The sequence below is a fragment of the Bubalus bubalis genome, chromosome 21 (assembly GCF_019923935.1).
Source record: "Bubalus bubalis isolate 160015118507 breed Murrah chromosome 21, NDDB_SH_1, whole genome shotgun sequence".
Classification (NCBI taxonomy): Eukaryota; Metazoa; Chordata; class Mammalia; order Artiodactyla; family Bovidae; genus Bubalus; species Bubalus bubalis.
Window position 1 is genome coordinate 44,455,157 of NC_059177.1, and position 21,574 is coordinate 44,476,730.

Consider the following 21,574-nt stretch of genomic DNA (forward strand, 5'->3'; position numbering starts at 1 on the left):
TATTCTTTCTGTTGCAATGGTGAATGGAATTGTTTCCTTAATTTCTCTTTCTGTTTTCTCATTATTAGTGTATAGGAATGCAAGGGATTTCTGTGTGTTGATTTTATATCCTGCAACTTTACTATAGTCATTGAATAGTTCTAGTAATTTTCTGGTGGAGTCTTTAGGGTTTTCTATGTAGAGGATCATGTCACCTGTAAATAGTGAGAGTTTTACTTCTTCTTTTCCAATTTGGATTCCTTTTATTTCTTTTTCTGCTCTGATTGCTGTGGCCAAAACTTCCAAAACTATGTTGAATATTAATGGTGAAAGTGGGCACCCTTGTCTTGTTCCTGACTTTAGAGGAAATGCTTTCAATTTTTCACTATTGAGGATAATGTTTGCTGTGGGTTTGTCATATATAGCTTTTATTATGTTGAGGTATGTTCCTTCTATTCCTGCTTTCTGGAGAGTTTTTATCATAAATGGATGTTGAATTTTGTCAAAGGCTTTCTCTGCATCTATTGAGATAATCATATGGTTTTTATTTTTCAATTTGTTAATGTGGTGTAATACACCACATTGATTGATTTGCAGATATTGAAGAATCCTTGCATCCCTGGGATAAAGCCCACTTGGTCATGGTGTATGATCTTTTTAATGTGTTGTTGGATTCTGATTGCTAGAATTTTGTTAAGGATTTTTGCATCTATGTTCATCAGTGATACTGGCCTGTAGTTTTCTTTTTTTGTGGGCTCTTTGTCAGGTTTTGGTATTAGGGTGATGGTGGCCTCATAGAATGAGTTTGGAAGTTTACCTTCCTCTGCAATTTTCTGGAAGAGTTTGAGCAGGATAGGTGTTAGCTCTTCTCTAAATTTTTGGTAGCATTCAGCTGTGAAGCCGTCTGGACCTGGGCTTTTGTTTGCTGGAAGATTTTTGATTACAGTTTCAATTTCTGTGCTTGTGATGGGTCTGTTAAGATTTTCTATTTCTTCCTGGTCGAGTTTTGGAAAGTTGTACTTTTCTAAGAATTTGTCCATTTCTTCCACGTTGTCCATTTTATTGGCATATAATTGTTGATAGTACTCTCTTATGATCCTTTGTATTTCTGTGTTGTCTGTTGTGATCTCTCCATTTTCATTTCTAATTTTATGGATTTGATTTTTCTCCCTTTGTTTCTTGATGAGTCTGGCTAATGGTTTGTCAATTTTATTTATCCTTTCAAAGAACCAGCTTTTGGTTTTGTTGATTTTTGCTGTGGTCTCTTTTGTTTCTTTTTTTTTTTTCATCTTTTTATTTTTTATTTTTTATTTTTTTTTTTAATTTTTTTTTAATTTTATTTTATTTTTAAACTTTACATAACTGTATTAGATTTGCCAAATATCAAAATGAATCCGCCACAGGTATACGTGTGTTCCCCATCCTGAACCCTCCTCCCTCCTCCCTCCCCATTCCATCCCTCTGGGTCGTCCCAGTGCACCAGCCCCAAGCATCCAGTATCGTGCATCGAACCTGGACTGGCATCTCATTTCATACATGATATTTTACATGTTTCAATGCCATTCTCCCAAATCTTCCCACCCTCTCCCTCTCCCACAGAGTCCATAAGACTGTTCTATACATCAGTGTCTCTTTTGCTGTCTCGTACCCAGGGTTATTGTTACCATCTTTCTAAATTCCATATATATGCGTTAGTATACTGTATTGGTGTTTTTCTTTCTGGCTTACTTCACTCTGTATAATAGGCTCCAGTTTCATCCACCTCATTAGAACTGATTCAAATGTATTCTTTTTAATGGCTGAGTAATACTCCATTGTGTATATGTACCACAGCTTTCTTATCCATTCATCTGCTGATGGACATCTAGGTTGCTTCCATGTCCTGGCTATTATAAACAGTGCTGCGATGAACATTGGGGTGCACGTGTCTCTTTCCCTTCTGGTTTTCTCAGTGTGTACGCCCAGCAGTGGGATTGCTGGATCATAAGGCATGTCTATTTCCAGTTTTTTAAGGAATCTCCACACTGTTCTCCATAGTGGCTGTACTAGTTTGCATTCCCACCAACAGTGGAAGAGGGTTCCCTTTTCTCCACACCCTCTCCAGCATTTATTACTTGTAGACTTTTGGATCGCAGCCATTCTGACTGGTGTGAAATGGTACCTCATAGTGGTTTTGATTTGCATTTCTCTGATAATGAGTGATGTTGAGCATCTTTTCATGTGTTTGTTAGCCATCTGTATGTCTTCTTTGGAGAAATGTCTATTTAGTTCTTTGGCCCATTTTTTGATTGGGTCATTTATTTTTCTGGAGTTGAGCTGTAGGAGTTGCTTGTATATTCTCGAGATTAGTTGTTTTTCAGTTGCTTCATTTGCTATTATCTTCTCCCATTCTGAAGGCTGTCTTTTCACCTTGATAATAGTTTCCTTTGATGTGCAGAAGCTTTTAAGGTTAATTAGGTCCCATTTGTTTATTTTTGCTTTTATTTCCAATATTCTGGGAGGTGGGTCATAGAGGATCCTGCTGTGATGTATGTCAGAGAGTGTTTTGCCTATGTTCTCCTCTAGGAGTTTTATAGTTTCTGGTCTTACGTTTAGATCTTTAATCCATTTTGAGTTTATTTTTGTGTATGGTGTTAGAAAGTGTTCTAGTTTCATTCTTTTACAAGTGGTTGACCAGAGTTCCCAGCACCACTTGTTAAAGAGATTGTCTTTAATCCATTGTATATTCTTGCCTCCTTTGTCGAAGATAAGGTGTCCATATGTGCGTGGATTTATCTCTGGGCTTTCTATTTTGTTCCATTGATCTATATTTCTGTCTTTGTGCCAGTACCATACTGTCTTGATAACTGTGGCTTTGTAGTAGAGCCTGAAGTCAGGTAGGTTGATTCCTCCAGTTCCATTCTTCTTTCTCAAGATCGCTTTGGCTATTCGAGGTTTTTTGTTTTTCCATACAAATTGTGAAATTATTTGTTCTAGCTCTGTGAAGAATGCTGTTGGTAGCTTGATAGGGATTGCATTGAATCTATAGATTGCTTTGGGTAGTATACTCATTTTCACTATATTGATTCTTCCAATCCATGAACATGGTATATTTTGCATTTATTTCTGCTCTAATTTTTAAGATTTCTTTCCTTCTACTAACCCTGGGGTTCTTCATTTCTTCCTTTTCTAGTTGCTTTAGGTGTAGAGTTAGGTTATTTATTTGACTTTTTTCTTGTTTCTTGAGGTGTGCCTGTATTGCTATGAACTTTCCCCTTAGGACTGCTTTTACCGTGTCTCACAGGTTTTGGGTTGTTGTGTTTTCATTTTCATTCGTTTCTATGCAAATTTTGATTTCTTTTTTGATTTCTTCTGTGATTTGTTGGTTATTCAGCAGCGTGTTGTTCAGTCTCCATATGTTGGATTTTTAAATAGTTTTTCTCCTGTAATTGAGATCTAATGTTACTGCATTGTGGTCAGAAAAGATGCTTGGAATGATTTCTATTTTTTTGAATTTACCAATGCTAGCTTTATGGCCCAGGATGTGATCTATCCTGGAGAAGGTTCCATGTGCGCTTGAGAAAAAGGTGAAATTCATTGTTTTGGGATGAAATGTCCTATAGATATCAATTAGGTCTAACTGGTCTATTGTATCATTTAAAGTTTGTGTTTCCTTGTTAATTTTCTGTTTAGTTGATCTATCCATAGGTGTGAGTGGGGTATTAAAGTCTCCCACTATTATTGTGTTATTGTTAATTTCTCCTTTCATACTTGTTAGCATTTGTCTTCCATACTGTGGTGCTCCCATGTTGGGTGCATATATATTTATAATTGTTATAGCTTCTTCTTGGATTGATCCTTTGATCATTATGTAGTGACCTTCTTTGTCTCTTTTCACAGCCTTTGTTTTAAAGTCTATTTTATCTGATATGAGTATTGCTACTCCTGCTTTCTTTTGGTCCCTATTTGCATGGAAAATCTTTTTCCAGCCCTTCACTTTCAGTCTGTATGTGTCCCCTGTTTTGAGGTGGGTCTCTTGTAGACAACATATGTAGGGGTCTTGTTTTTGTATCCATTCAGCCAGTCTTTCTCTTCTCATTTGGGTCACCTCTTTTCTTCTAACTTCAAGATGGCCAATACATTCCAACTCATGTGTCTGTATCAGTTGGTTGGTAAACTGTTTAGAATGTTGTGTTGATAAGAGTTCTGAATTTAGTGGGAAAGAAGATTGTGATGGATTAGTGATGTCTGCAATGGGTACAGGAAGGGAGGTGACAACCTGTTTGACTATTAGATGACATTCTTGGAAACAAGATATCAGAGTCACTGTCAGGCCACTTGTATATGAGGGTCTTGTGCCTCAGATGGAGTATTTTATAGTTAAGATCTCTATGATACAGAATTCGAGGGTGATTTTTCTGGAGGCCCCAACTATCACTTAGCACAGACCAAAATGCAAAGTTTCATTTTCCTAAGGAAAAATGAGCTTCTTTTTTGCTCTAAGAACTTTTGACCTTGCTTGGGTGCATGATGGGGGAAATCTACAAAATGTTTACATGTACTTAGTAAAGTTTGGGGTCATTGCTATTTTTAAATAAGCATGGGTTTGACTATTATCTATCATTCTTATCATCAATCTATCATCTATATGTACACACACACATTTTTGAAATATAATGCTGTTAATGGTCAGAGTTCTAAATAAATTTATTTTTGATTATTTTTTTTTTCCTCATTTTTCAGATCTCTGTTTGGATGCATTTTCCAGTACAGACTATGAAAAGAATGTGGTGAAAATTCTGGCCAACGGTGGAAACATTGGCTTAATCTCCAACTTAATATAGCATTCCTTCTCTTCTGTAGCGCCTCATAAGAAAAGAAAAATGTATGGAAGTGCAAGAACAATCACCAATCTGGAAGGTAGCCCTTCCAGATCACCTCGTTTGCCACGGTCTCCTCGTCTGGGCCACCGAAGAACAAGTAGTGGGGGAGGTGGAGGAACAGGCAAGACTCTGTCCATGGAGAATATCCAGTCCCTTAATGCAGCCTATGCTACATCTGGACCCATGTATCTGAGCGATCATGAGGGGGTGGCTTCAACAACTTACCCAAAGGGCACTATGACTCTGGGAAGGGCCACAAATCGAGCTGTATATGGAGGCCGAGTCACAGCTATGGGGAGTAGTCCCAATATTGCCTCTGCTGGACTTTCCCACACAGATGTCCTTTCATACACGGATCAACATGGCGGTCTGACCAGCTCATCCCATCACCACCACCACCAGGTCCCCTCCATGTTGAGGCAGGTAAGAGATAGCACCATGTTAGACCTTCAGGCCCAGCTCAAGGAACTTCAGAGAGAGAATGACCTCCTACGAAAAGAGCTCGACATCAAGGATAGCAAGTTGGGATCTTCCATGAACAGTATCAAGACCTTCTGGAGTCCTGAGCTCAAGAAGGAGAGAGTCTTGAGGAAAGAAGAGGCAGCTCGGATGTCTGTCCTTAAGGAGCAGATGAGGGTTTCCCATGAAGAAAATCAGGTAGGTTATGACTCATGTCAATGTTTTCAGCCTTGGTTTCTCACTGAGTAGTTGATGCTTTGCAGATGGTACCACGGCCTGTACAGGGGGAAGTTTGGCATCATCAAGAAACCTATGGCTTAGTACATGTTTGATGTGAAGAGCACAAAAGGGTATAGGAAAGATAAAGTTACAGCTTGTGATCTGCTTATTTGCCAATAACCCTTTCACATTGTTGCAGAAGAAGGGGAACCACACCTCAATGGCTAACTTTTATACTTGGTTAATTTTGTTTTCTTTTTCAGTAGTCCCAAAAGCAGCTCAGATGTGCTTCCCCCTGAATAGAAGAAGAGTATACACTTTAAAAACAACATTTAGAAGGCTACATCTGACTGGTGAATTGATTTTTTTTTTTTTTTGATGCACCAGCAACATTATTTCCTTCTAGAATGAGGGAAGTTGGTTCACTAAATAGCAAACTGAAAAATATTAAATGGGATTGGATAGGATGGATTTGATATTATGTTAGAGAAACATGATAAATTTTAATCTAGTTTTTCTACTTTTATCCATTCAGTACTAATTAAGCATCTAACTACGTGCAGGGCACATTCTTACTCTTTTTTGGTCCATCATCCATGTCATAGCAAGATTAGTTTTCCCAGTGTCTACTTGTAGTTACGCCATTCCCCTGCTTTAAAGCTGTCAATAATTACTCGTTGCCTCCAGAATGAAGTGTACCTCTGACTAAGCCTATAGCACCTTCTCCTGGAATGTCTAAGCCTGCCTTTGTAGTCTTATCTCATACCACCTCCTTCTACATCTGTGCTCGCTACACTCACTTCAATTCAGTTCAGTTGCTCAGTCATGTATGACTATTTGCAACCCCCTGGATTGCAGCATGCCAGGCCTCCCTGTCCATCACTAACTCCTGGAGTTTACTCAAACTCATTTCCATTGAGTCGGTGATGCCATCCAACCATCTCATCCTCTGTCGTCCCCTTTTTCTCCTGCCTTCAATATTTCCCAGCATCAGGGTCTTTTCAAATGAGTCAGTTCTTTGCATCAGGTGGCCAAAGTATTAGAGTTTCAACTTCAGCACCAGTCCTTCCAATGAATATTCAGGACTGATTTCCTTTAGGATGGACTGGTTGGATCTCCTTGCTGTCCAAGGGACTCTCAAGAGTCTTCAACAACACAGTTCAAAAGCATCAATTCTTCGGCACTCAGCTTTCTTTATGGTCCAACTCTCACATCCATACATGACTACTGGAAAAACCATAGCTTTGACTAGATGGACCTTTGTTGGCAAAATAACGTCTCTGCTTTTTAATATTATGTCTAAGCTTTTCTTCCAAGGAGCAAGCAAGTCTTTCAATTTCATGGCTGCAGTCACCATCTGCAGTGATTTTGGAGCCCAAGAAAGGAAAGTCTGTCACTGTTTCCCCATCTATTTGCCATGAAGTGATGGGACCAGATGCCATGATCTTAGTTTTCTGAATGTTGAGTTTTAAGCCAATTTTTTCACCCTCTTCTTTCACTTTCATCAAAAGGCTCTTTAGTTCTTCTTCACTTTCTGCCATAAGGGTGGTGTCATCTGAGGTTATTGATATTTCTCCTGGCAATCTTGATTCCAGCTTGTGCTTCATCCAGCCCAGCATTTCTCATGATGTACTCTGCAAATAAATTAAATAAGCAGGGTGACAATATACAGCCTTGATGTACTCCTTTTCCTATTTGGAACCAGTCTGTTGTTCATGTCCAGTTCTAACTGTTGCTTCCTGACCTGCATACAGATTTCTCAAGAGGTAGTTCAGGTGGTCTGGTATTCTATCTCTTGAAGAATTTTCCAGAATTTGTTGCTCCCTACACTACCACTTGGGAATTCCTGAACATACTCAAGATTTCTCACTTCCATTCCTTTCTCTTCCCTTCCATTAGTGGCCTTCTCAGCACCCCCTCTCCCTGCCTCTGTCTATTCAGTCCCAGCTAGTTTCCATTTTCAAATCCTACCTACACTGTGCATGCTAAGTTGCTTCAGTTGTGTTCGATTCTGTGCAATCCAGTGAACTGCTAGGATCCTCTGTCCATTGGATTCTCCAGGCAACAATACTGGAGTGGGTTGCTATGCCCTCCTCCAGGGGATCTTCCCCACCCAGGAATTGAACCATTGTCTCTTAGGTCTCCCGCATTGGCTGGCGTGTTCTTTATCACTAGTGCCACCTGGGAAATCTATACTGTGAGGCTCATGTATATGCTGCTGTTCACAGGGGCTCAGGAGTAATACATGCCTGGGATTAAGTCCCAGCCTCACCTCTTATTACCAATGAAATAAATGCTAAGAGATGGGGAGTAGAGTGTTGGGCCATTTGGCTGGAAAAAAAATCTCAAATGTCATTTAACTTTCTGTAGAAGTTGAAGATAATTCTAACTTGGCTAAACTAGTGCTTCTCTGATACTTGGTCTTGATGCTGGCCTAATGAAGCTCTCTGCCTTTCTGGAGATCATCTGCTGACCTCCTATACGTTTCCTTGCCTGCTACACCATTGGAGTCCAAGTGTTCATAGAAACATTTCTGATCTGTTTGAGAATCTGCTCTTCATTCTCGTTCTGTGTGTGGAAAGCAGTCTTCTTATCCCTTTGATTATCTGACAGAGCCTCTGCTGGTTTTCAGATGTGGAAATGTGATTTTCAATTGGAACAGAAAGCTTTGTTCTTCATTCCTAAATCAAATCAGTGCCCTTCACTATCATTTCTGCTTTTTTTTTTTATGACTTTGCTGGTATATGAAGTTCTGTTACTACTATGTGCATTTCCCCAGGTCTGTACTGATTTTCTCCCTTTTTTAGTTGGTTTGGAAAAAGGTTAAAGCGGTTTAGGAATGATGCAAGAAGTGACAAAAGGTATGGAATCCATTTTATAAGCTGTTATCTCCAAAATTACTTTTTTCTTATGATTTTATCATTAAGTTTTTTGAGCACAGATTACCTACTTATACACATATGTATATTTATTAATGACACGATGTGCTACTGTGCTAATATGTTATGTGTCTTTATAACATTCGCAAAGAATTAGCATAGAAGAGACAAAATAAAATTATTTATTAAAGTAAATTTTAATGACACACAAAACCTTTTTGTTTTTACTAAAAATATTTTAAGCTCCTTGTCTATTTTGTAAGGCATGGTTCAGTTTAAAGCAGGTAATATCCACAATCCCACTTAACTGTTCCATTTTGCCTTAAGCCAGAAACAAGTGAATATTTGAGGGTGCTCCTATTACTTTTTCCTTGTTCTGGGACCTAATATGATTACATGTTACCATGGTTTCTGTGGGTGGCATATGACTATGCAACATATGAACCAGTGAAAGCCCCAGTATTAACCTGTTGCTGCTAAGTCACTTCAGTCATGTCCGACTCTGTGCGACCCCATAGACGGGCAGCCCATCAGGCTCCACAGTCCCTGGGATTCTCCAGGCAAGAACACTGGAGTGGGTTGCCATTTCCTGCTCCAATGCATGAATGTGAAAAGTGAAAGTGAAGTCGCTCAGTCATGTCCGACTCTTAGCGACCCCGTGGACTGCAGCCCACCAGGCTCCTCCGTCCATGGGATTTTCCAGGCGAGAGTACTGGAGTGGGTTGCCATTGCCTTCTCCGATTAACCTGTTAGCAAACTATAATTATTTTGTTTTAAAAATTTTATTTATTTTTAATTGTAGAATAATTGTTTTACAATATTGTGTTGGCTTCAGCCATATATCACATGAATCAGCCATAGGTATACATGTGTCCCCTCCCTCTTGCTTTCTATTTTTAGATTAAAAATATAAAAGGGGGGATAAGCATAGAGATTTTGAAAATTACTTGCAATATTAGGTAGTGTTACAAAATAAAGAATATAAAGATTGACAAAAAGCAAGTTATTAAAAAAAAATTGAACATCTCCCCCCAACCCCCTTGAAGTATATCAGGATCCCTTTTAGGGGTATATGAATACCTGTTGGTCAGAATAGGGTAGATCCTGCTGCAGTGCTCAATAGACCTCAAATCTCAGTGACTTAACACATCAGAGATTTATTTCTTATTTACCTGAAGTATGAAGCAGGTCAAGTGACTCTTCAGGGCAGCTCTCCTCCAGGCAGTGACTCAGGATCCAGGTTTTCTGCATCTTGGCACATGGTTTCAGGAATTGCTACAGCAGAGGAAGAGAGTGCCTGGAGTTGGCACATTGGCTCCTCAGTTCCTTGGGCTGGAAGTGACACAAATACGAGGGACTGTGAGGTGTAGTCCTCTTTTCCAGGAAGGAGAGAAGAGTCAGATATGAGGGGACACTAAAAATGTTCACCAGTGCTGTTTTTATGTTTCTCAAAAAGTGGAGCTAGATGAAATGAAGTTTGGAGAACAGTCCAGACTTCTGCCTTTGCTTCTGTTTCTATTATTGCTGCTACTGCAGCCAGTAGACTTCTTTTGGGAGCTCACTATGTACTAGGCATTGTGCTTAGAGCTTTGTGTACATTATCATGTTTAATGTTTGCATTAGTCATTTGAGGTAGATGCTAGACTTTTTTTCATTTTACAGGTTAAAAATAAATGTAGAGAGAATAAGCAGCTTGCCCAAGTTCACACAGCTGGTAAGTGACTGAGCTGGACTGAGTGACTTAAGGCTTTAGCCTCTTTTATGCCAACATCTAAGATCGTAATTTATGCTTACTACCTCCTTCTAGGATCACTGAGCTGTGAATAGAATCCTACTGTAATAGAAAGATCATACTTAGATGAAAAAAGTGAATAGTTTTGATAGAATAATTCAGAATGTAATTTAGTTTAATTAGGATTTTATTGTTAATTAGGAATTTATTTCTTTTTTTCCACAATTGGCTATTTAGGTTTTCTACCACTCACTATTTCCCATGATTTATTATATTTTCCCTTTAGAGGAAAAAAATCACAGGACCTTTTTCTATATGGAAGAAAAGAATGTAAAAGAGATAAGAAACCACAATCAAGTGTTTTTTATCCACAACAATCAGAAACTGCATCTACAAATGTAGTTCTATCACACGGTGTTTGGATAAGTAGCATTTTACTAACCTAAATTCAGGTGATTGAAAATGATTTGAATTGTGCTATGTGCATAGAAATAGGAAGTAGGTCCATTATAGGTGGCGGTGCGGAAACTTGAATGCTCTTGTATATTAAAGTTATAGTTCTGTGAATTTAATGAACACCAGCATAGACCTTTTACCCTCATGCAGTTATTACAGAAGGCTCCCATTCATCACCTCCTTCACAGTGTGTTCTAAGGTTTTTGTGGTTCTGTCACGGAAGCCGAACCCAACTCCAGATCTAAGGGAGTATGTTGAACACACTGTCTGTATTGAAGAAAGTACAGACCTTAGAGCCACCGGACAGGGGCTGTAACCAAATATCTTATGAGTGAAGTATAGACAATCAGGTTTCTGGAAGGATGTTTCACCCCAGACTCTCTTTCCATTCATACTTCCTTGATTCTCTCCAAGGCCCTATGTCTCAGGCACAGATCGGCATGTATAGAAATACAGTTGAGATACTAAGAGTTGCAGTGCTGACATTTGGAATCTTTGGTTTGTTTATTGAAACTAGAGTGCATGGATACAAAGTTATCCTTATGCTATCACTTGTGCTTTTTGCTTCATGATGTATTTTCTTGAATGGAGGAAGAGTGAGGTGGAGCCTCATGCTCTCATTGTCACACCTATAGAGTGGTTTGGGTAGAAGTGAGGAGAAAGGATTTATAATGAATGTTAGGCTGCCACTTGAGATAGCCCCTTTTTGATTTTTAATGGCCTGTGGGGTTAGAGTGGATATTGAGAATGCAGCTATGTATGGGGAAGTTAAGTGACCCATTTTTTTTTTTTCTGTAAGATTATATAGTTGCCTTTTCTTTACAACTCCATTCTATTTACCTGTGTGATGGAGATGGGAGAGAGAAAACGTGGTAGAGAATACATTTCAGAAAGTTCATAAGGACTTACATCTTGTAGTTTTGTGTGTTTAAGTTATTGGTTTTTTATATACCTGAATTTTTTATGCTATTATTAACTTTGTATTTTTAATGGATTATTTTTCCAAACTAGTTATTCATAAGATGATTTTTAGACATTTTTCTAATTTTTGCATGGCTAGTCAAGGATCTGCATGAATATAAATAGCATCAGACCCTGGGAGATTGTACTAGATCTAATATTTACCCATCTCATGTGTGCCGAAATGGGACAAGGTCATTGGGAAATGTAACCTAAGAAGTGTAAGTAAACCTGTCTGGGGAATGTTATGGCTTTTAAGTGGTGGTTATGTGATAATTTCTATTTCTGGCTTAACACAAAAGAAAGTGATCTACTCTCAATCAATATTAATACGGGTTTCTGATGAGATTTTAAGCTAGTTTCACATATGATTTATTGATTCTCATTTTGAGCCTGTAACTTGAAAAGGTCGAGATTGATCACATTTCTGTGTTTCTTTTATTATTATTTTTTCTTTTATTTATATAACTGCAGGGCCATCTCAACAGAGGTCATTCAACTCTGTTCTAAATATTCATTTCACTGTGAGTGTCCAGATACAAAGAGTTGTACCAGTTGGAAGTGGGTGATGGAATTAACTCTATCTCCTGCTAGGAAGGTGGTGAAACAGCTGCATTGTGAAAGGGTGGCCATTGACAGCTAAATGCAGCTGCAGTCACCTGGAATACTGCATGTTTGTGAGATCAAGGGCTTATTCCTGGAGAGTAGGGTCCCATCAGTTTTGTGGGTGGGACTTAAATATATTCACTCCTGAGACTTGTCTTATCCCTATGTCTTCTTTCTATTATTCTGAAATCCATGGATCCCCAAAGCCCAGTTTCCAAAGTATGTCAAGGGAAATTACACTTTCCAAAGGGAATTTTCTGGCCAAATATGCTTAAGACACAACATAGGAGATACTCCTCTCCTAGAAATTCATAATGCTGTGTGTTTTGGATTGGATTGTGTCCCACCCTGAGAAAAGATATGTTGGAGTCTTAATCCCCAAGGCCTCAGAATGTGACTTTATAAGATCTTTACAGAGATAATCAAGTTAAAGTGAGGTCATAAGGAGGGTCTAGTCCAATATGACTGGTATCCTTACTGAAAGGGGAAATTTGGACACAGACATAGACATGCAGAGAGAGAAGACCATGGGGAGAGACAGGGTGAAGAAGCCAAAGAGATAGGCCTGCAACAGGTCCTTCCTTCCCAGTCCTCAGAAGGAATAGACCTGCTGACACCTTAATCTTGAACTTCTAGCCTCCAGAATTGTGAGACAATATATTTCTGTTGTTTGAACCACCTAGTTTCTGGTACTTTGTTTTGGCAGCCCTAGCAGACTAATTAATACAACATACCAGCATGTGAAATGCTCTGACTCATGCAGTTAAAAATATTTATTAAACTTGCTTAACCTAGCAATTTCCGAAACTTACTTGACGATGAAACTTACCTTAAAACTGTGTTAGGCAGCTAGTGCTGCAGTAATAAGCCATGTCTAACAAGCCATCCCCAAACTTACTAGCTTAAAGAGAAAAGCATTTACCTCTCCCTTATATATCTACAGATTGACTGAAACTTAGTTGGGCAGGTCCAAACTCTGAGCACCAGGTTCTAGGCTGAAAGTGGGGTTCAGGTATGTTCTGCGTGTTTCCACATTCTCTTTGGAACAAGCAGCTGCTGCTGCTGCTGCTAAATCGCTTCAGTCGTGTCCAACTCTGTGCAACCCCATAGACAGCAGCCCACCAGGCTCCCCCATCCCTGGGATTCTCCAGGCAAGAACACTGGAGTGGGTTGCCATTTCCTTCTCCAATGCATGACAGTGAAAAGTGAAAGTGAAGTCACTCAGTCGAGTTCAACTCTTAGCGACCCCATGGACTGCGGCCCACCAGGTTCCTCTGTCCATGGGATTTTCCAGGCAAGAGTGCTAGAGTGGGGTGCCATTGCCTTCTCTGAGGGAACAAGCAGCTACCAGGTCTTTTATCCTCTCATGATGGATCACAGATGGCGAGTGTCCAGCCAAATCACATAGATACATTTTAAAGCCTCTATTTGCATCATGTGCACTAATATTCTGTTGCCTAATGCATGTTATGTGGCCAAGCCCAAAGTCAGGGGATCAGGGAAATATATTCCCTGTAAAACAGAAAGGAAGTGGAATGAATATATGTGTGTGTGTGTGTGTGTGTGTGTGTGCGTGTGTGTGTGTTTTGTCCTATATATATGTGTGTGTATATTTTTATATATATATATATATATATATCACTATCTGTCAGAAGTGATAAATAATCCTAAAACTGAGGGTATAAAGGCCACATTTGGGAAAAGGCTACTTCAAGAGCAGCTCTAGAATCAGGACATTAAAGTTTGAGACTGTAAAGTGGATGAGCCATCTGTTGTGGTCAAAGGTTCCTTCAGTGGCTAGTCCTTCTAATATCCTAATGATGTCTGATTAATGGCTCACCTTCAGACTTCTCCTCTTCTTCCTCAAGTAACTGGCCAATGTAACCCAAGTGGAAATCTGGGAGGTTCTGGGAAAACTTGTATTTTCCTGATAAATTAGTAAATGTCACCAGCAATGCTCCTTTCTCCTTCTTTCTGTCTTGAGTGTCAATATGTTGCCTGTTAGTAACCATGGAGGGAAGGATGAGAAAAGCATGGAGACATATGTCCTGCCGTCTCTCAGCAGTTGCACCAGCAGCAGCAGTGGCCTGCCTCCAGACTTCTAGTCATGTGAGAAAATAACCCCTAGTTGTTTAAGTCACTGCTGGTTGGGTATCCTATTACTTGTAGCTCAGTACCTTTCTACTTGGTAAAACATAGAAAATTGGAGTTGATAACTATTATTCTAATTTTTGGGGCTTGCACTGGGAAAATTCTGTGGCTAGAGGAGCCTGGAGGACTACAGTTGATGGGATTGCAGAGTCAGACATGACTTAGCACACACACACATTCTAATTATCGCCAGTCATGATACCCATTGGGCTTCCCTTGTAGCTTAGTTGGTAAAGAATCTGCCTGCAGTGCAGGGTTCGATCCCTGGGTTGGGAAGATCCCCTGGAGAAGGAAATGGCGACGCACTCCAGTATCCTTGCCTGGAAAATCTCATGGACAGAGGAGCCTGGTGGGCTGCAGTCCATGGGGTTGCAAACAGTTGGGCATGACTGAGTGACTAACACTTACTTAGGATACCCATAAAAATAGGTGCATTTCAGTGAGGTGAAATGAGACCCTAAAGGACCTTACACATTAGAATGAAAAAAACCTACTTACTAATGGTATTGGGCGATACTCCAAGTAGTGACATGAATGCTACTCCAAGCCTGTATAAGCAAAAAATGGAAATTTATTAGTTCTTGCAGTGAATTGCTGGAGAAGAAAATGGCAACCCACTCCAGTATTCTTGCCTGGAGAATCCCATGGACAGAGAAGCCTGGTGGGCCACAGACCATAGAGTTGCCAAGAGTCGGACATGACTGAAGTGACTCAGCATGCACAGAGAAATTGCAGGAAGACTCAGGTTTGGAGATTGCAATTGACTGGATGCAGGGCCTCAAACTGTAGCCGGACTTCGCTTTGTTTCTGGTTCTCAGTATCTGCCTCTACATGTGAGCCTTAGTTTTTCCTTCATGAGGTGGGTCACAATCAAAGAGATAAGAGATCCTTGTATCTTCACTTATCACTTAGAAAATTTATGGAAGGACTTTAGTCCTGCCTTTTTATATTCTTCCTTCAGGACTTAGTGAATGTGTGTGGTGGAAACGGACAGGTATGTGAGAAGGGGTTACTGTGACTGATGACCTGTTAGAACTGCATGCATTGGAAGAGGAGCAATGCTCTAAAGGAATTGAGATGAAGGGCAAAGGATACTCTAGGAAAAAAACAGGTGTCCAATTGTACTGTCCTTACTCTCATTCTCCAAATGTTTTAAGGGCTTGTGAGTCGTATCAAGAGGGCTTCCCAGGTGGCTCACTGGTAAAGAATCTGCCTCCCCAGCAGGAGACTTGGGTTCAGTCCCTGGGTCGGGAAGATCCCCTGGAAGAGGAAATGGCAGCCCACCCAGTATTCTTGCCTGGGAAATCCCACGGACAGAGGAGCCTGGTGGCCTAGAGTCGATGGGGCCACAAAGAGTTGGACACAACTTATCGACTGAAAAGCAGCTGCAGCAAGTTGTTTCAAGAGCTCTGAGAAATGAAGAAGTCAGTCATATGTCACATCTGTGTGTAAGTTTTTTCACTTTAACTCTGATTTGAAGTGAGTGTCTGTATGTGTCTTGCCCACTTTATATAGCCACATGGATTTAGAACTAGGCGATATGAACTAGTTTTTAGCACCATAGCGTACCTTGGAATAATGAATCTTAGAAGAAAAAAAATATTTCATCTTCCTTGTCTTGAAATCATCTCTCTCAGCTCTACAGAGAATTGTAGCTTTTGTCTACCTTTCCAGAAAGGTGGAAAAACTTTGGTTCAGACTTAGGCAATGACCTACTTAGATTGAAGCCACAATCGTAAATTTCTTTCGTGGGTAGGTGAAAACTTCCTTTGGTCCTGAAGATAGATGAGATGGCACAGATCCAACACTTGATTTCTTTGTTTGCTGGAATGTAGGAGAATGATTTGAAGTGAACTATACAGCTTTGTTACAGATGTCAGCTGATTTTTGCTTCAGTAATCTCTTGCAGTCAGCTCTAGGATCAGCCATATGCACTGCATTAGTAGCTTTACAGATTTTTATTCCCAGATTTTCTTATGAAAAACTTGGCTAATGGGAGGAAAATAAACATTCTTGTATGCTAGACCTTGGGAAAATTAAATGACTTCATCTTCTGTTTTCTCTCTGGATCACTTTATTTTGGTGATGGGATAGCAACAGCACACTATCAACCAAAGAAAACATTTTGGAATATTTTAATGAATAGATTATTTTAGTCTCACTTGTGCCAAAGGCACTTAAGGAAACCAAGCTCTGGGAGGGAAAGGCAGAGGGAGTGGTCACCCCCAAAACATTCACTGCCTAATAAAATTCCCTATGGAAAAGATCCTCAGAGCATTTTAAGAAGCAAGTCTATGTTGACAGGAGAAAAAGTACCAGAGTGATTTTATCCACCAAAGCAGATGGGTTGTGAACCTGGCCTCTTCTGGCCAGAGTGCAATTTTGGTTTCTATAATTAGTTGCAGGTGGAGCGCTTGTGTTCTTGTTTTGGAGTCCACTGACATCTGTGTGCAAATTCCCACCATCCCCAGTTGGCATTTGGACTCAATAAGTGGTTTGGCTTTGCAGGAGTAGAGAAAATTATAAATCTATTTCACGCACACACATAGATAAAGCTGCTCTAAAGGTCAGGTTCTGAAAGCTGTGGAAAGCATTTCCAAAAGTTTGAGAAGTAGGTTTTAGGCAGAATGTGGGCAAGCAGCCAAGAACTAGAGCAGACTGACACTCAGAATTCTGGCACGTGCACTGTTTTCTCTATTTTTCTGTGAAGCTCGAGTTTGATTGTTTTCTTGGAAGTGATGAGCAGCCATTTTGTTTTTTCAGTAGGAATATTCTGGAGCGAAGAAGTATTGACTGAGACTGCTACTTTGTGTTGTTTAGTCGCCGAGTCATGTCTGACTCTTTGGAGCCCCGTGGACTGTGGCACATCAGGCTCCTCTGTCTTTCACTATCTCCCGGAGTTTGATCAGATTCATGTCCATTGAGTTGATGATGCTATCAAACTATTTCATCCTATGCTGCCCTCTTCTCCTTTTGTCTTTAATCTTTCCAAGCACCAGAGTCTTTTCCAATGGCCGCTCTTCCCATCAGGTGGCCAAAGTATTGGAGCTTCAACTTCAACATTGGTCCTTCCAATGAATATTCAGGGTTGATTTCCTTTAGGGTTGAGTGGTTTGATCTTTTTGCAGCCGAAGGGATTCTCAAGAGTCTTCTCCAGCACTACAATTGGAAAGCATCAATCTTTCGCTGCTCAGTCTTCTTTATGGCCCGTCTTTCACATCCTTACCTGACTACTGGAAAAACCGTATACTTGGTTTTTGACTACACTTCTTGTCTTATAAACTCATAACTGGGCTTGAATTGTCTGACTTGGCACTATACATTGATCAAATTAACTTAGTGGTTCTGAACTGGGGGCAATCTTGCCCCTGAGAGGACATTTGACAATGTCTGAAGACATTTGGTTGTTGCAGCTGGGTGGGGTGTACCACTGGCATCTAGTGGATAGAGGCCAGGGACGCCAGTTAACATTCTACTGTGCACTAGACTACCCCCCACCCCCACCCCACATTCTCTGTCCAACAATGTCAAAAGATGCAAGGTTGAGAAACCCTGAATTGATTGGTACTTAGTATATCTTCATTTTTCTTGATACTTTTCCTATACTCAGTTCATTCACTTTGTGAAGTGATCAGAATGTATGTATTTATGTAAAAATAATGATATAAAAGTTAAAACTTGATTCATCATTGCATGGGAAAGAATTGTGAATGATGTCTTAAAAAAACAAAAAAAAACAAAAAAAAACACAAAACCCTGGACTGCAAGGAGATCCAGCCAGTCCATTCTAAAGGAGATCAGTCCTGGGTATTCTTTGGAAGGAATGGTGCTAAAGCTGAAACTCCAGTACTTTGGCCACCTCATGCAAAGAACTGACTCATTGGAAAAGACTCTGATGCTGGGAGGGATTGGTGGCAGGAGGAAAAGGGGATGACAAAGGATGAGAAGGCTGGATGGCATCACTGACTCAATGGACGTGAGTTTGAGTGAACTCCAGGAGTTGGTGATGGACAGGGAGGCCTGGTGTTCTGCAATTCATGGGATCGCAAAGAGTCGGACATGACTGAGTGACTGAACTGAACTGACCTGACCTGAACAAAACCTTGAATCTTCAAATACCTTGAATTTTATTTTATTTTTTACAAGTAGACATTTGGTAAATGGAGATCAATCTCATAAGGAAATGGAAAACCCTTTAAAGGGAATGAAATTTATTTTTTAAACTGAGTTTTTATGGTACTTTTGTTTCTGTCTCCCATTGATCTTAAATGTAGGGGAAATAAGCATTTTTGAGCTCCTGTTATGTACCAGGAACTTACTAGTTGCTCTCCATGTGTGTGAGCTCAACAGCCCTGCAAGACACGTGGCATCCCCATTTTATAAATGAGAAACAAGCCACAGAGAGATTAAGTGGCCTGCCTGAGGTCTCATTACCTTTCAGGAGAGCTGGGATTTTAATCTCAGGTATGCCTAGATCCAAAACTGGTTTCTTTCCATCGTCTCGAAGGGAAAACAACAACAGATTTGCTTGAAAACCAGGGAATTTGGTGCTGACATGGAAAACCTAATATGGAGTGTGAGTAGTAGTGTGCTGGCTGACAGTATCTTAAGGATATTGTCAAGGAGGTGTGCAGAAAAGATGGAAAGCAATAATGAGGAAGGGAGCAACAGAGCATAGAGGGCAAGCAGGAAGGAGCAAATGCATTCTTGTCAAGTGAATGAGCAGAAGAGAATGTCAAAGGAACACTTCTACCTTGGAAACCCATCCAGAAGGATGAGAGGAAGCAACTCCAGGACTGGCTAGAAAATTAAAACCACAGGTGGCAGAGGAATGAGACAGATTATCTCTCAGGATGCTCATTAAAGGCCTAACAGATCCTTTAAGGTGGTTTTAACTTTGACAAATTCACTGGGTCCACAAGAGCAGAACTACAGGGCTGGGGAAGCTCACTAAGACTGAGCAGGACAGCCAAGTGTCTTGGTGGGCTGGAATTGAGTTAGTTGGAAAATGAGCAGGAATAAAGACAAAGTCAGTCTCTTGCTCTCTGATTTCTGTCTCTCCTCTCTTGATACCTGGTTTTATATGTTGCTTGTGAAACAGTGACCAATGAAGGAAAGCATCCATGTCTTCTCCATTTAGATGTTCAATAGACACTGCTTAGTTTCTCTATTTCAAATTCAGAGAAACAGGAATCTTATTGGCCCAATTTGAATCCAGAGCCTGTTCTCAATCCATCAGCTGTGGCCAAAGGAGTCATGGGATCTGTGTTCCCCTTCCCTTGCCCCACCCCTAGAAGAACTATGGAGAATCTCTTTGAGAAAGGCCATGATGGGCAGATTCTCTATCGGGGAGCCTGTGGGTCAAGTTGTAAGGAGGAAAAACAGCTATTCCTGGGAAATATGTTTGTGCAGTATATAAGTGGGAGCTTGCCTTAATTTCATTTATGAGGAAGACCAAGACCATTCAAAGAAAGTTAACTACTGTTACCTCCGTCTATAACTAGCTATTTCAGTGGCCATCTGGAATCTTTTGAGTGTCACATCTATCTTGTCAATCCCCAGTTCTGATTGTGCCCACTGAAGAAATTACAGAAGTTGTATTGACTGAGACCATGTTCATGCTATCTTATCTTAGTGAACACATACAACTCCTTTATATAATGTCAGGTTACATCCTGTATGGAACTTTATTTTTATGTTTATTTCTTTATTTGGCTGTGCTGGGTCTTAGCTGCAGCATGCAGGATTTTTAGTTGCAACATGCCATCTCTTAGCGGTGGCATGTGAAATGTACTGAACCCAGGCACCCTGCATTGGGAGTGTGGAGTCTTAGCCTCTGGACTACCAGGAGAGTCCCCTGTCAGGAACTTAAAAATTCTCCACTGTCCATAAACTTCCTTAGTCTTGTTGGACACTTGGGTCTCCAAATTGGTTGCAATTTTGGTGATGGTGTCTGTCGAGTTTTAGAACTAGGCGTGTTATAATCTTACATCTTCTAAAGTGTAACAATTAGCTTGGGTTCTAAAATTTTTTGACTCCTGAGTACATATTATCTAAGAAGTTTGAAAAAAAAATCACAATTCACTGATTTTTCCCTTGGAAGAGCTTTCTGAAATATCCATGTGTAGCAATATAAAAGTTCCCAATGAATTCTGAAACCAGTAGAAATATATGAGGCTGAAAGTTGGGTAGTGTAGTGCACCTGATGACTAAATTTAAAAGCTGTTCAAATTTAGAAATGTATCAAATAAATAAAATTTGCCTTCTCAAAGTTTAAGAACTTCTATCTGTAATTTTTAGCTTTAGGGACCATGTACTTGCTGAGAAGTTTTCATTAAGCTTTGTAGTTTTCCTTAGAAAAATGTGCAAAGTCTGAATTGTGCACATTTCTTCTCCTTATCCATGCTCTGAACCCCAATGGCATCTAGTTAGGGATATTTAGGTAAAGCTCTCTCTATATGTTGTGATTTAATGTTAAATACTGCACATGTATTAGGAGTAAGTAGTTCCTAGAAGTTAATGAAACGAATGAGCTATTGGCAATATGAGACATATCTTTGGCTCACTGCTGTTCAATTTGTGCTAAGAAGTGGGGACCTGTGCAAGGATTTTGGTGATGGTTAGAGAGTGTGTATGCTGGTTAGGGTGGAAATCTGTAGACAGATTGTACTATATTTACTAAACATATTCAAGTACAATCTACTAGAGGTGGTAGGTTTTAATCTACCCTCAGGGATAGTTGGAGCTTCCCTGGTGGCTTAGCTGTAAAGAATCTGCCTGCAATGCAGGAGACACAGGTTCAATTCCTGGGTCGGGAGGATCCTCTGGAGGAGGGCATGGTAACCCACTCCAGTATTCTTGCCTAGAGAATTCCATGGACAGAGGAGCCTGGTGAACTACAGTCTATAGGGTCATAAAGGGTCAGATGCAACTGAAGTGACTAAGCATGCATGCATGCAGAAGAACAAGTTACCTTGAAAGAGTTTGCATGGTGTTGGAAGTCATAATAAAGTGTACGTTAAATATTTTATTGAGGAGTTTTAGGTCATTATGTTTGTCTTGGGGTGCCAAAATTCCCAGTTCACCTCAGAGAATTCTATTTCATTTCTTTGTAATTGCAAATAACTCTAAGATGGCAAATTAAATCATGCCACAGTCATTTGTGATAGAGCATGAAACAAAAGATTTTGATAAGTTAGAAAGTAACATTTAACTGGGTAACACTGTGTTCTCAGTCACAGTCTTAGAGCTGAAGAAGACTCTAAAGTAGT

The 21,574-nt window shown here is 40.0% G+C and overlaps 1 protein-coding gene across 6 annotated transcripts in view; it reads left to right on the forward strand.

The window, feature by feature from the left end:
* The window catches only part of ERC2 (ELKS/RAB6-interacting/CAST family member 2), a 1,001,125-nt gene that overhangs the window by 39,385 nt on the left and 940,166 nt on the right, over positions 1-21,574 (forward strand). For all 6 annotated transcript variants that reach the window (XM_044934212.2, XM_025272988.3, XM_025272991.3 and 3 more), the window contains exon 2: positions 4,702-5,498. In XM_044934212.2, the coding sequence (XP_044790147.1) occupies positions 4,842-5,498 (657 nt within the window). In that variant the 5' untranslated portion in view covers positions 4,702-4,841. The remainder of the gene's footprint in view (positions 1-4,701; positions 5,499-21,574) is intronic.